The sequence below is a fragment of the Capricornis sumatraensis genome, chromosome 7 (genome assembly GCF_032405125.1).
Source record: "Capricornis sumatraensis isolate serow.1 chromosome 7, serow.2, whole genome shotgun sequence".
Taxonomy (NCBI): domain Eukaryota; kingdom Metazoa; phylum Chordata; class Mammalia; order Artiodactyla; family Bovidae; genus Capricornis; species Capricornis sumatraensis.
In genome coordinates, this window is record NC_091075.1 from 25149126 (window position 1) to 25164589 (window position 15464).

Sequence of the window (15464 nt, forward strand, 5' to 3'; positions counted from 1 at the left end):
CGCTGCGGGTAGGAGTGCGCCCCGCCCGCCAAGAGGCGAGGGCCGCGGCTGTGCGCCCCGGCGTGGACGCGCGCGGGAGTCCGGGCCGGTGAGCGTGTCACCACGTGCTGCGGGGAGGCGGGGACAGGGCCCTCCTCCTCCGGTTATTTGTAAAGAGCGCGGGGCCGGAGCTCAGAGTTTTTACATCGGACTCGCCAGGGATAGTCTTGAGAGAGGGGGAGTGAGGGTGTGGAGGAAAGAAAGAAGGTGAGAGACAGGGACTGACTTACGTGGACAAAAACAGACGCCGAAATACGCAGGCGAGGTGAGAGGTTAGCAGGTCAGCTCACCTACTTCTCTGCTTGCCAAGGAGATCTGGGAGACTTGGGAGAGGGAGGGTCCCGTTCAGACGGTCAAACCCCGGGACTCCGAAGGGGCCATTTCCTGCAGCTGCCCGGGGACTGCACGCCTCACCCCTTCTAAGTTTGCAGATGGAATTAATCGGAAAGAAAGGAAGGGGAGGTGGGGTTCTGTAGCCACTGTAGTTTTCTTCCTAAAAAGTGACGGGCTTTAGATCCGGAAGGAGCATGTGGCATCACACTGCAAGCTAATCCTGGAATGTCTGCAAACTCCGCTCCGGAGCAGTTGGCCCCAAGCCCGGCGGGGCGTCCGAGGGCTCCGGCCTCGCAGTGCCCCCGAGGCCGACCGGCGGGTAGCCAGGTGGCCTTTATCTCTGTCCCCCTTTGTCCTTTTTATCTCAGGCTCTCCAGGAGGCCCGGGGGCCCGCTCTGTCTATCGCTCCCACCCCCCCGGGCTGCACCGCCACTTCAATGCCCGGCAGGTCGCGGGCTGCTGCTATTTCGAAGGCGCCGGAGGACCAGGTGCGCCCCGCGCCACCGCTGACCCGGACCGGCGCCGACGCCTGACCGGCGTCCTTGGGCACCGACGCGGCTGCGCCCGGCACGTCCCTGTGCGCTCCAGTCAGTTGTGGGCCCGTGAGGGGCAACCGCGGCCAGGATGGCCCCGGGTCGAGCGGTGGCTGGGCTCCTGCTGTTGGCGGCCGCTGGCCTCGGAGGGGAGGCGGAGGTGCCCGGGCTCGCCTTCAGCGAGGATGTGCTGAGCGTGTTCGGCGCCAACCGGAGCCTGTCGGCGGCGCAGCTCGGGCGCCTGTTGGAGCGGCTGGGAACCGCCCCCGTGGAGGGCGCCCCCGAGCCGGGACAGCTGCACTTCAACCAGGTAGGGCCGGGCCGCCCTTCCCCAAACGCCGGGGTGTCCGGAGACGTCCATTTGTACTTGCACGTAGATTAAAGGGGACGAGCGCAGGAGAAAGAACTTGGTTTTGTCTCAAGTGTGAGGCGGGTCCTGTTTTTTTTTTACTGGATCTGACTTTCTAGCCGAGGTCAAAGGGCTGGCGGTGACACGGCAACCAGAAACTGCAGTTTTATGCCTGATGAGTTGAGCCGTCGGACGCTTGTGGTTATAAGATTTTATGCAAAAGTTTATGAAGTAGTTGAGTGCGGGAAGCACCTTGAGAGATGCGTTTGAGATAGGAATGGAGTACTGAAGTCTTCCTGGCAGAGATAGTGGCTTACAGGCACCCCCGTTAACAGCTGCTTGGTAGGTAACAGCTGCTAGCAAGGTATAATGTAGTTCTGTCTTTCCCCTGTAAGTTACAGGAGGCACTTAGGGCTGAAGGGCTTATTGTATAGAGACCAGGAGGCCGAGGGGGCCCTGAGACCAGGATCACACATCAACTGGTGATGGAACTGGGTTTAAAGCCATAGTTTTTATTCATCTATCAGGTCAAAGGTTTGGTTCTAATATTCATTCATTCATTCAAATAAAAAGAAAAAAACCAAAACCTATCTTAGTACAGATACACAGCATTATTTAGGCGTTTGGTAATTCCTAAGATTTAAGGATCACCCTAAGTTACCTAGGCACAGTTAAGACCATACCTGTCAGTAAACTTCAAAAAGGGTATTAGAGAGTCTTCGATATTTCCATAATAAATGGCAGTATTCAGTACTTTCCGTATTGTTTGTCACTTCTGGGTGATGTTAGTTTGAGTTACAAAAAGTTTTGTGGTCCAAAATGTTTGGGAATGTTAAAAAATGTTTGGGAATGTTATACTGTTACTCTACTCTTGATAATCTAGAGTTTCCCAATGTATCTGGCCTTCGATTACAATTAGGGAAATTTTAATCAGATAGTGAAGTGAAAGTCGCTCAGTCGTGTCTTTGTGACCCCATGGACTATACAGTTCATGGAATTCTCCAGGCCAGAATACTGGAGTGGGTGGTGGTGGTGGTTTAGTTGCTAACTCATGTCCGACTCCTGTGACCCTATGGACTGTAGCCCGCCAGGCTTCTCTGTCCATGGGATTCTCCAGGCAAGAATAAATACAGGAGTGGGTAGCCCTTCCGTTCTCCAGGGGATCTTCCCACGCAGGGATCGAACCTAGGTCTCCCACATTGCAGGCAGATTCTTTACCACCAGGGAGGCCCCTTTAACCAGATAAATTTTTTGTTGATAACCTTATAGTTTGGCATTCATTTTGTTAGAAATATCTTACCTCAATTAAAACATGCAGTACATAAGAAGTATAAGATTCTGATGCCATGAGGTATCAGAGTGCATGTCCTTTGATCTAGAAGGGTTTTATGGTCCTCTTATACAAGTTCTTTAGTAAACTCTCTATCCGATTCTTGCATGGCATTACATGCCAGAATGTAATGGCTAAGAAATGATACATTGGAAAAGCTGAAATGACTTCATATTATATTGGTGTTTTAGAAAATAAGGCAAACAACTAACTTCATAAGTATTTTCCATCTAGTTGCAGCCTCTTCAATCAAGGGAAACAGCTGAGCTGACTAAAGTATTTCTAGATAGGAGCAGGAGTGGTCGGTCATCTGCTTGGAAAGATGCCTGGGGACTTGACTTGCAGCTGCATATCTGTAGCCTACACATTGTTTTGACTTAAATTATCTCCTTATCTTGCAGTGTTCGGAGGTGCTGATGAATTATAAAGGGACAAAAGACCCCTGAGCCACACCTTGGCAAAGACAGTGGAAAATATACCTAAATAATTTAGGAAGTTGCTTAAGTTTGTTAGCAATATGATTCCCAGTTTATGAGTAAGTAGGTACCTCAATAGGTAAATTATAATATAGGTAAATTATACAACAACATGATGTATGTTGACACCTTGTTTTTCATTCTTCTGTTTACATATTTAACTACCCTCATTATGGCCTCTGTGGACATCAAAAAGAGATGAGAAAAAGCCCCTAATTACTTTGGAAACAAAGGGAAGCCAAGGAAAATTTATCACTTGATCAGACCTAGCAAACATCTGTTTGATGTTCTAAAAAAGTTCTGCTGATAACAACCATCATCAGTTGATGGTCAGTCAAATGAAATGCCATTCCAGAAGAATCTGTTAATTTGCTGTTATTTACGTCTGCTCCAGCAAGAGACTATCCAGTTTGGAGCAAAATTTAGGGCTGTTAATATCTCCATACCCTAAAGAAGGTAACTTCAGTTTCCTCACCTGCAACAAAGTAGAATAATAACATATGGGAAAAACATGATTTTCTGACTTTGAAGACAGTTGAAAAAGATAGAGTTTATTTCTTTGGACCAGGGATTTATTGAATCTTGTATGAGATCTATTTACAAATGACATCGTTCCTTTGGATGAGAGCTTAAGCCAGTTTTTCCTCAGACTGCTAAAAATTTAAACAGTTCTGGAAGGTTTTCTAATATTTTTTTCAGTATCCCTAAATACTATTAGGAGAAGAAAATGGCACCCCACTCCGGTACTCTTGCCTGGAAAATCCCATGGACGGAGGAGCGTGGTAGGCTACAGTCCATGGGGTCTCGAAGTCAGACACGACTGAGCGACTTCACTTTCACGTTTCACTTTCATGTATTGGAGAAGGAAATGGTAACCCTACTCCAGTGTTTTTGCCTGGAGAATCCCAGGGACATCGGAGCCTGGCGGGCTGCCGTCGATGGGGCTGCACAGAGTCGGACACAACTAAAGCGACTTAGCAGCAGCAGCAGCAAGTACTATTAAATTAGCTTGTTGCTTTGGGAGATCAAAGTGACCTGAGTTCAAACTGGAGACAATAGAATGATTGAGTTTACTGTTTTGCTTCTCATGGTTTTTGAGGGTACAAAGAGCAGGTAGAAGAAGTAGGCCAAACTATTGAGAGGAAGGAGCTCTTTTATCTAAATGGGTCTCTGGGGCCTAAGACAAAGTGTAGGTCTGCTCTATCTGAGGGAGTTTCTAGAATACAAAGGGATCGCTTCTTGGCCTTTTGGTTAAGAAGTGTAGAATACAAAGGGAAGCCCCAACTGAGTGAATACCCTGGGTGATTAATTGAGGGGATTTAAGAATGGGCTCAGTGCCAACTTTTGTTTGTTCTGATAGACCTTTCTCATTCTCCAAGTGGTCTTTCTCTTCATTTCTCCTTCAAAACCCCTCATTTCTAAATTATCACACTCAGCTGCAGGAAATGTTTCTATTGAAATCAGTCTCCTGGGGAGGGTTAGTGGGGGTGATGGGGGTGTGGGTGTGGGTGTGGCAGGTTGGCCTTTGAGGCAGCCTTTGTTTCCCACCATCTCTCTGCCTTTGACTTTTGCTTCTCTCTCCTAACCAGTTTTTCATTTGATACAAATCTTGCAGCATAGCTCCTGCATCTTTTTTTTTTTCATTCACAGGTTGTTTTAAAACATCTTTCAATTCATAGTCAATCTTCATAAAGCAATACTTGGAGTATGCCTCTCTTCTTTCAGTTCTCCTCCATGATTTCTCTTGGCTGGTGAAGTCTAAATCTGGAGTCTGGCATTTGAGGCTCTGCACAGCAAGATTAACCCTGAGATATCAACCTAACCTGCCCAGACCTAGCACTTCCTACATTAAACTAGTTACTCTTGTACAACTTCACCATATATTTTTATTCAAGCACTTTTGACCTCATTATCTTCCTTGCACCCTTTCCTGTTCCCAGCTGGGTTGTCCTTCATTTCCTTGAATTACCCTCTCAAAATCTTACACTTTTAAAAACCCAGCTGCACTCTTCCATAAAATGTTTCTAGGACTGCACAGCCACTGCTGATTTGCTGATTTCTCTTTTTTTGAATTCTTGAAATTTTTTTCATGATGCTGATGAGACAGCTATTCATGTGTTCTAGAAATATTTTGAATAACTACTATACTCTAATTAGAGTGGTCTTTAAAAGTACAAACCTAACCATACTGCTTAGTTAAATACCTTCAAGACAAACTTTGAACACTTAAAAGTGGCTTAAGTCTTTTTATGATCTGGTTCTTGTATATTTCCCAAGTCTTATCCTTTGCTACTACTCCAGTCTTCATAGACTGCTAGTAGTTCCCTGGTTCTGCATACACATTTGCTTATGTTTTAGGTATCAGTTTAGATATTACTTCTTCCAAGAAGCCTTTTGTAGCCTGTTCGGGGGTTTAGTAGAAGCCCCTATATTAATTGGTACCTCTGCAATCATAACATATATTGAAATTGTAGTATAATATGTAAATAATTTATATATATTTTAATTTTCTGTTCACATGGTTGAATGTCCTCCCCTCCTCTGATATGATTTTGAATAAATTGAAGGGAATGATCTGACTCATCTCTTCAGAGGCTAGTGTAATGCCTGGTACACAACACATATTCATTATATGTGTATGTATATATATATATAATATATATGTATATTATATATATATATATATATATATATAATATATATATATACATTTTTTTTTTAGCTGAGCCAGGTGGGGTCTTAGTTCCCTGACCAGGGATTGAACCTGGGCCCTCAGCAGTGCTCCATGTCCTAAACACTGGACCGCCATGGAATTTCCCGTTATATATATTTTTGAATGAATGAGTGAAGATTGCTTAATATGAGTAAGGCAGTTTGAGCCTGCCGGAGAAGGCAATGGCACCCCACTCCAGCACTCTTGCCTAGAAAATCCCATGGATGGAGGAGCCTGGTGGGCTGCAGTGCATGGGGTCGCTAAGAGTCTGGCACGACTGAACGACTTCACTTTGACTTTTCACTCTCATGCATTGGAGAAGGAAATGGCAACCCACTCCAGTGTTCTTGCCTGGAGAAGCCCAGGGATGGGGGAGCCTGGTGAGCTAGTTTCTAGGTAGATGTATGACATAGTGCACGTATGACTATAATGTATAATAGAATGATATATTTGATTAAAGAATTTTAAACAAAAGTGGAATGGGATCGGACTTGTGTTTTTAGAAAATTCTTCTGCATGAATGTGTGGAATGTGTCAGAGTGGGTCGAGACAGGAGCTAAGGAGGGAACTGCAGTGGTTTGTAGGAGCTGTAATGATCGCTTGAACCTGGAGAGGCCGTCAGGAGGTAGCATAAAGGCTCTGCCTTCTCTTAGGAGAGCAGCCATGACTGAGGAGTAGGAAAAAAGTCCCAACGACAGTTATTTTCTACTGCAGCCTTTTGTCTGTACTGGTCATGCAACTATTATTAGACCTTTCCTTTCATTAATTTATGGCCCAAGGATGCCAGAGGAAGAGACAGGGAGATGACTGTTGGCTTATTTCAGTGGGGACAGGCTGGTGGTTTGTAGCAAACACAGGAGTGTGTGTGTGGTTATTACATGCATGCTGTATGCATAACTTGTTGTCATTTATTGTACTTTTTCCTGGTATGTGAGCGGGTAACAGTGCATTAGATGAAGGACATGCTGGGAAGCACCGATTGTGGATGAATGAGAGAAAGCATCTGTTGTTGCCCTTTTTTTTTTTTTCTTTCTTTTATGTTCTGAAAAATGATGGGATCAATGTCCTAGCAATGACTTTCAGGTTAAAAACTGTTTGGAATGGCAGGATGGAAGGGTGTGGTTGTACTTACGTCTTTGGTGTCTTTTCCTTTAAGACAATGGATTTACTCTGATTTATTATATCATTCTATTTAACTTGACTGTGTACCGTGTGATCATTGTTTCCAAAAGGTTTTGAGAAAGTGAGAGACATTCATAGCTCACTTGACCATGATGTCAAGAGCTTTAGTTTGCTCCCTTGCCAGGGATGATGGTAATCCATATGAGGAAATATCCTTCATTCTTTCCATATCTAACTCCCAAATTTGCATGTTTACCCACTACCCTAGGAGTCACACAGACCCTTGTGTACATAACATAAATAATTATATCTAAGGATTTATTGTTTTTTTTTTCTTTTTCTGTATGACATACTCCTAACCAATTTATTCGTATTAACACATTTCAAGATCACAACAATCCTATGATAACGATACCATTATTAACTTTACACAGGAGAAATATGTGGTTCCGAGAGATCATGTAACTCAACGAAAATCAAACAGTAAGTGGTCGAACCGCAGACAATCCTAAATCCTGTCGACTAAAAAAGATGTACAACTTGAGAGCTGCGAGTTAAGTTTTATTTGGAGCAAAATGAGGACTGCAACCGCGGAGACAGCACCTCAGTTAGTTCTGGGAGACTGCTCCAAAGAGGCAATGTGGGAAGGTCAATAGATAATATTTTGGTGAAGGAGGAGTTCAATGCAATTATGCGCTCATTTTACAAAAGGTTTTCTGCTAGTTATTAGGAGCTGATGTCATCATGAAGGGATTTAGTACTTTTTTAGATAGGAGGAGATGCAAAGATTGGCTTATGAAATCAGTTTCTGAAAATATTTGACTATATTCCAGCAGAGTGCCTGGAGCACAGAGTGCCCCACTCCAGCCTGAGCTTCCTCAGGGGGTGCTGAAGGTCAGCAGCTGCAGCAGCGCAGGGTTCAACCTCTGCAGATGCAGGTGGCAAAAGTCCTTGTTGTTCAGCCGCTGGCAATGCCCTTGGCAAGTGTCAGTTTGTAGTTGACAACGCATAAAATAGTGGATTTTTTGAATTTTACTTTAGAAAATCATACTGTCTCTAGCCAGAGCAACTGTTACCTCAGATTTTGGTCTAACCATCAATTACTTATCTAGTTACATTGCTTAGTCACTTTAAGGGCAAAAAAATTATAATGATGATGATGGGTCCTTGTCCTCGGAGAGCTTTTAATCTAAGAAATAGGTGGGAAGTTGTGGGAAATATGTAAGGCAAAACTGCAGTAGTTAAATAATCACTGAAAGAAATATTACCAGACATATTACAAGACTGTGTGTGATTAATTGCCAAATGAACACTTTTGGTAGCATGCTCTAATTGCTGAAAAGAGTGAGGGAGCCTTTTGGGAAACACCTCGTGAAGGAGTTACTACTCAGTCAGTTCTCTTTTTTTTTTGGAGAATTTTGCTTGTTTGGTTTGGCTTTTAAAATACTTATTTGATGAACATCCGCTAGTACAAAATGTCTGTGCTATTAATCACAAGATGGATTTTCCAGTGGGTTCCTAATAGAAGGAAAATTCTCTAATAGAAGGAAAATTTATTTTATTTCTTTCTTATATGTTGAATTTTTCTTGGAGAAAATATTTTGGCAATAATAGTTCTCCTAATTCTGAGTTTCAAAGTTTTCCTGGAGAACAGCATATTAATCAACTTCTTTCTTCTGTGGATAGACTGTGGGTATGGGAGGAATACTCATGTCTAGTGTTAATTTTTTCAGTCTTGTTCTCACTTTTACTCCAGAAGAATTCTACCAATGAATTTACTCTCTCTTCTGGCAGTTTAGAGTATACGTTCTTCTTTTTTTAAAAAAATTGTGCCATATTCTCTCTGGCAGATAGTTCTTTTTTATGCTTATTAATTAATCATCTTTTTTTTAAATTGATGTACAGTGCTATATGTTACTGATGTACAATATAGTGATTCACAGCTTTTAAAAATTATACTTCATTTATAGTTATAAAATATTGGTTATGTTCCATACATTGTACAATACATCCTTATAACATATTATACATTGTAGTTTGCTCCTCTTAATCCTGCAAGTCCTCCTTTTTCATGCCTGTGGAGCAGCTGTGTTGCTGACTACATAATACTGGAGAAAGAGGATGGTGCGTCCGTGCTAGGGAATGAGTTGAAGCGATGAGGGAAGAGCAGAGTATTTTAACAGAATTCCTAACTCTTGGACTCTCATTGCCGCTAAGGTGAGAGTTTGAACTCTAACACAGTTATGAAGAGAGGGCTAGTAAACTTTCCCCCTTAATGAGGTAGATCTTCATCTCCCTTTAGAGATGTTCAAAGTGGAGTAGCTGAGTGGGAGATTTTGAGTTTTTGTGCTTTCCATGGTTCACACCATATTTCTGTTTCTTGAGGATGCCCACCTTGGGAAATGTTGAGGGGCAAAGTCTTCATTTCCCCATCATAAAAACCCATGGCTTTTCAACTATGACTGCAGCTTAAGAATTTTTTCTTTACATTCAGTATACATTTGAATCCTCGAGGTTCTATTTCTTTTGCTGGTAGTAGGGGCTTGAGGAAGAAGACTCTTGAAAGAGTCCCTTGGACAGCAAGGATATCAAACCAGTCAATACTAAAGAAAATCAACCTTGAATATTCATTGGAAGGACTGATGCTGAAGCTGAAACTCCAATGCTTTGGCCACCTGATGCAGAAAGCAGACTCACTGGAAAAGACCCTGCTGCCGGAAAAGATTGAAGGCAGGAGAAGGGGACGACAGAGGATGAGATGGTTGGATGGCATCACTGACTCAATGGATATGAGTTTGAGCAAACTCCAGGAGATTGTGAAGAACAGGAAAGGCTGGCATGCTGCAATCCATGGGGTCGCAAAAAGTCAGACACGAGTAAGCAACTGAACGACAACAATCAATGGGGTTAGGGGAGAAAATAGGAATATAAATAGGCATGGGAAATAGGCCTGAAGTTAAGAAGGATTGACGTTTCTTAGGGAAAAGCAAAGCAACTTGCAGTGAGGGTTAGTCTAATGCAGTTGGTAATAAGAGTTTGCCAGTTACTTGGATTCAGAGTGGCATTTCCTCAAGGGACTGTCCATATTACTAAGTGCGCACAGTTAATATTAGGATCATTTACAATGCAATTTGTTAAAAAAAAAAGATTGTTACTAAACTCTATAAAACCTAAGAAACTTGTAGGTTTCAGAGAGTGTTCCCATCTCCAGTTCCAGGTGATGGTAGATTCTTGTTTGTAATTGAATATTGAGACTAATTTATTCTCCAACTGTTCCCAGTGTCTGTCTCAGGAGCCAAATGGATTTGCCCAGTCTTGAGATTTATTTTATAAAGAAATGAAACTATCACTGAATTACCTTTGTGATGATGGGGTTTCGGAACATAGAAAAGCTTCAGAATGGAGCCCTGTTTAATTTGGTTTTCATATCCTTCCAAAGATCCTCTGTTGTTTTTCTTGGCCTGAGGTTTAAGGAGAACAAAAACAAAAATCTGTGAATTCTAGATCAAAGGTGTTAACCTGAAAAGTAGTATTATGCCTTCCAAGTCCAAATATTTAGTACCTTACTTTATTTATACTTAACTGAATAGAGAAAAAAACTCAGGCAAGCCTTGATAAGGCCTCTAAGGCTTTATTTCTGTGAACCTAGTTCAAAAATAATACACTTGTCATCGATACATTCAGTGGGTTTCTTAGGTCTCTAACTATAGAATAGAGGACAACAAAATGGTTAACAATTTAGTCTTGGTAGTTAAACCAGGCCTGGGCTGAAATTCTAATTCTGTCACTTATTAGCTGGGGAATCACAGCCAAGTGACTTAACCTCCTTAATCTTCAGTTTTCACATCTGCGACCTGAAAGAATGAAAACTTATAATAGGGTAGTTGTGAACTAAGATATACGAACAGTAATAATAATTACTGAGCATTCATGATATTTTAGGCACTTCTATAGTTAGTGTATTATGTGTAGTAAATCAAATAAAGAAGCTGTATTTTCCTGTATTACTTCAAATAGCAAGTAAAAAGACAATGCATGTAAAATACTTAGCCTGGCTCAAATTACGTGCTCAATGTATAGGTATTTTCATTATAATACTATGTTAGTTGATATACTATGTTACTATGTTAGGCTTTTTAATAGCTTAAAGATGATGCTGTGAAAGTGCTGCACTCAATATGCCAGCAAATTTGGAAAACTCAGCAGTGGCCACAGGACTGGAAAAGGTCAGTTTTCATTCCAACCCCAAAGAAAGGCAATGCCAAAGAATGCTCAAACGACCGCACAATTGCACTCATCTCACACGCTAGTAAAGTAATGCTCAAACTTCTCCAAGCCAGGCTTCAGCAATACGTGAACCGTGAACTTCCAGATGTTCAAGCTGGTTTTAGAAAAGGCAGAGGAACCAGAGATCTAATTGCCAACATCCGCTGGATCATGGAAAAAGCAAGAGAGTTCCAGAAAAACATCTATTTCTGCTTCATTGACTATGCCAAAGCCTTTGACTATGTGGATCACAATAAACTGTGGAAAATTCTGAAAGAGATGGGAATACCAGACCACTTGACCTGCCTCTTGCGAAACCTATATGCAGGTCAGGAAGCAACAGTTAGAACTGGACATAGAACAAGACTGGTTGCAAGTAGGAGAAAGAGTACGTCAAGGCTGTATATTGTCATCCTGCTTATTTAACTTATATGCAGAGCACATCATGAGAAATGCTGGGCTGGAAGAAGCACAAGCTGGAATCAAGAAGGAATGATGCTAAAGCTGAAACTCCAGTACTTTGGCCACCTCATGCGAAGAGTTGACTCATTGGAAAAGACTCTGATGCTGGGAGGGATTGGGGGCAGGAGAAGAAGGGGAGGGCAGAGGATGAGATGGCTGGATGGCATCACCAACTCGATGGACGTGAGTTTGAGTGAACTCTGGGAGATGGTGATGGACAGGGAGGCCTGGCATGCTGCAATTCATGGGGTTGCAAAGAGTTGGACATGAGTGAGTGACTGAACTGAACTGAACTGTCTTTAACAAAATTGTCTTTCACTGGAGGCCGGGGCACCTTAGGGTCAGTCAACTTAGAATAAAGCACTGCTATAAAAAGAGGGCAGGGATTAATGAAATAAAAAGTTCAGTGAGAACTACATCAGTCCAGTGAATTTGGTGTTAGTTTCCATGGTGATTCTCCTCTTGAGAAAGACTTTACTATTTGCCTCGTCTTCCTTGTCATCAAACAGTGGTAATAAACTCCTGAAAATGTAAACATTAGAGACTAATGACATAATTTGAGTATTTCAATAGACATTGAAATTGTAAACATTCCCTCTTTTCCAGGGGGCTTCAGAGGCTTTATTTAGGGGTTTTATAATTTATTTTTATAATTTTTGTTTCATAATTTTTGTCCAAAGTTTACATCAATACTGAAATGTGAATGATTGGAAGTCCACGTTATACTTGTAGAAATGGATCTAATTGTGTTTTTAAGTTCAAGACCTCCATATGGGTTTTGCAAGCCAGAATTATCCGGGGTTCTCCAGACTCAGTTGACCTTTTCAGTTGGAAAGTAGGTGAGAGAACAGGAGCCACTGTGGTCTCGCAGTGATAAGTGCAGGACATTTCTCTTCAGGGACAGGGAAAGAGAAGTTGGGCCAAACTTCAAAGGAGAGGTAAAATTAGGAGTGTGATTCTGATTTGGGTCACACACCCCGCTGTAAATGACTATTGAACATATATGCTAGAAAACACATGGACCCTTTTATTAAGGGAGGCATCCTATTGATGATATCAGGTACTTGAGTTTGAGTAGCAAATCATGATGCTCTGCAGTTTTCTTTAGGAAAAAGTATCTCAGAATTCAGGTATATCCTTTGGTTACTTTTCTTACACATATTAGTGAGAAAGTCTAGACACTGGACTAGAAAGTCTCTAATCTTGGGATGAATGCCATTTAATTAAATGTTCAGTTAGGGCCTTCACTCTAGCAGAGGAAGCAAGTCCTGGTAGTAGAGGTAGTTAACACTTACGGAGTACTTGTCATGTGCCAGGCATTATACCTTCTTATGTACTGTCCCAATAAGCCTCTTAATCTCACCAGGTAAGTACTCTAGGTATTCCATAAAGAAACCCAGTCTCGCTGAGACACCTCCCTCAGCCTCACCGTTCAGAAATTGCAGAGTGAGGATTCCACTCCAGAGTGACTCAACTTCAAAACCCATGCTCTCTCCACTGTTGCTTCTGATACGGAAGAGTATAATCCAGGTTTGTTTTCCAAAATCCTTAGTGCCTCATATATTATCCAAGTACCTAGGTGTCAAGGTAGAACTGATGCCGGTTTTTTGAAGCCACTGGAAACAGTGTGATTTTTTTTTTTTTTTCAGTAAAGCAAGAAAAATATTATTATTATTGTTTTCCCCTGCTGAACTGCTTGCAGTAGTCAGGTCTAGTGCTAAAACATGATTGTTAATTCCTTCACAAGCTATTTTTCAACCTGACCTTGCAATATTATTTCGTGATCATTGGCATTTGATATTCCAAGCAGTATTGTGAAAGAATTAGAACATAGCAGTTTCCCCAGAAATTGAGGCACAAATAAGTCATCTGGTAGACATTGCCACGTGCCCAGATTTGTCTGGGAGAACAGAGGCGCCAATTTTGAATCCTCAGTTCTTCTCCATTGTTCTGGTTTTAGGCAGGTGTTGCTTTCGTGTGGCTCTTGTGCTATAAATCACCTGAATATCCCATGGTCCTCGTGCCTTAGTTTCTATATATAACTTGGGCAGTGGTAATATAGGGAGCCTACTCCATTTTCTTACCTTCCAGACACTCCTCAGCACATTGTAGGCTGCTTCCCCAACACTTGCTTAAAATTGCTCTAAAGGATGTCACCCAGAATGTCTTATTACTAAATACAATGGGAGGGTCTCAGGCTTTACCTCTATTAATGTTGATGATGTTGAACACTTCCTCCTTGAAACCCACACTCTCCTTGCCCGCAGCTGTGCCTTCCTTGGTTTGAATTTTTTACCTCTTTGGCTGTTTCTTTTCAGTTTATGTCCTTTGCTCATCCTTTAAATATTGATGTTCCTCAGGGCTCTGTCTCAAGGCCTCTTCCTTTTGCTTTTGCACACTCCTCTGGGCAACCTCAGTCGCTCCTCTGGCTGCAGTTATCACCTCTCTGTGGATGCTTTTTGCATAGGTTGGCTTGGTCCACATTTCTCTCTTGATGTTCAGCTTGTACATCCTGTTGCCAATTAATATCTAACTCTCTCCCCTCCCCAACTCAGCAGGTCTAAACCTGTCCCAAATGGAACTCATCAACTCCATCCTTTCTCCACCCACACCTTCTGGTAATCCGTCTCAGTGATCAGCACCACCGTCCACTCCACTGACTAAGATGAAAAAACTGGATGTTATTCTTGATGCCTCTCTCTCCCTACTTCCCATGTCAAATGCATATAAGTCCTGTCACAGTAACTTAAACATTGCTTATTTAATATCTCTAAATTCCAGTGTTCTCTTTTGTGTAAAGAGAAGAGTTTCACCTGCTTTATGGGATTGTTGTGAGATTAAATTAGATACTGTATCTTGCATTGTGTTTGTGCCCGGCAGGCTGCTGCCCACTGCATTCCATGCTGTGCCATATCCTATCTTTCATATTGCTGCCAGATTTATATCTCAAGTATGCAGATCGGATCATTTCACCATCCTCAGATGGCTTATAATTACTGTAAGAATAAATCTAAGCTCCTTGCCTGATATTTAAGGCCCTATAGTATGTACACTTACCTCTTGTATGTCTCCAACCTTATTCTTTTTTCTTCACATCTCATCTTAGATGTTGTTTTCCCCAGGAAGACTGGGACAGTCCTGTTACTTTAGGGGAGGTTAGTTATGCTTTCTCCTTCTCATAAATAGATCTACCTTAACACTTATCAGGCCTAACTGTAATAACTTATTATTATTTTTTAAAATCTGAACCTGTACTAGTTTTTGAGATCTATTGTGAGGCTGGGGACTGGGTTTATCTCAGTCATTTTCTTTTTTTAAAAGATTTTTTTGTTGTTGATGTGGACCAGTTTTAAAGTCTTCATTGAATTCGTTGCAACACTGCTTCTTCTTTATGTCATTTTTTTTTTTTTTTGGCTGCAAGGATGTGGGGTCTTAGCTCCTCCCATCGACTGGCCCTGCACCCCCTGCATTGGAAGGTGAAGTCTTAACCATTTGACTGACAGGGAAATCCTGCAGTTACTTTCTGTATTCCTGTAATTAGCATCAGTTCAGTTCAGTTCAGTCACTCATTCATGTCCAACTCTTTGCGACCCCCTGGACTATAACACGCCAGGCTTCCCTGTCCATCATCGACTCCCAGAGCTTGCTCAAACTCATGTCCATAGAGTCGGTGATGCCATCCAACCATCTCATCCTCTGTCGTCCCCTTCTGGGACCCTTCAATCTTTCCCAGCATAGGGGTCTTTTCCAGTGATTCAGTTCTTTGCATCAGGTGGTCAAAGCATTGGAGCTTCAGTTTCAGCATCAGTCCTTCCAATGAATATTCAGGACTGATTTCCTT

At 42.1% G+C, this 15464-nt stretch overlaps 1 protein-coding gene across 1 annotated transcript in view; it reads left to right on the forward strand.

Annotated features, from left to right (window-relative positions):
- The first annotated feature begins 202 nt into the window (after positions 1-202).
- The window catches only part of SLC39A8 (solute carrier family 39 member 8), an 81810-nt gene continuing 66548 nt past the window's right edge, over positions 203-15464 (forward strand). The window contains exons 1-2 of the mRNA XM_068975151.1: positions 203-304; positions 741-1215. Coding sequence (XP_068831252.1) covers positions 997-1215 — 219 coding nt within the window. The 5' untranslated portion in view covers positions 203-304; positions 741-996. The remainder of the gene's footprint in view (positions 305-740; positions 1216-15464) is intronic.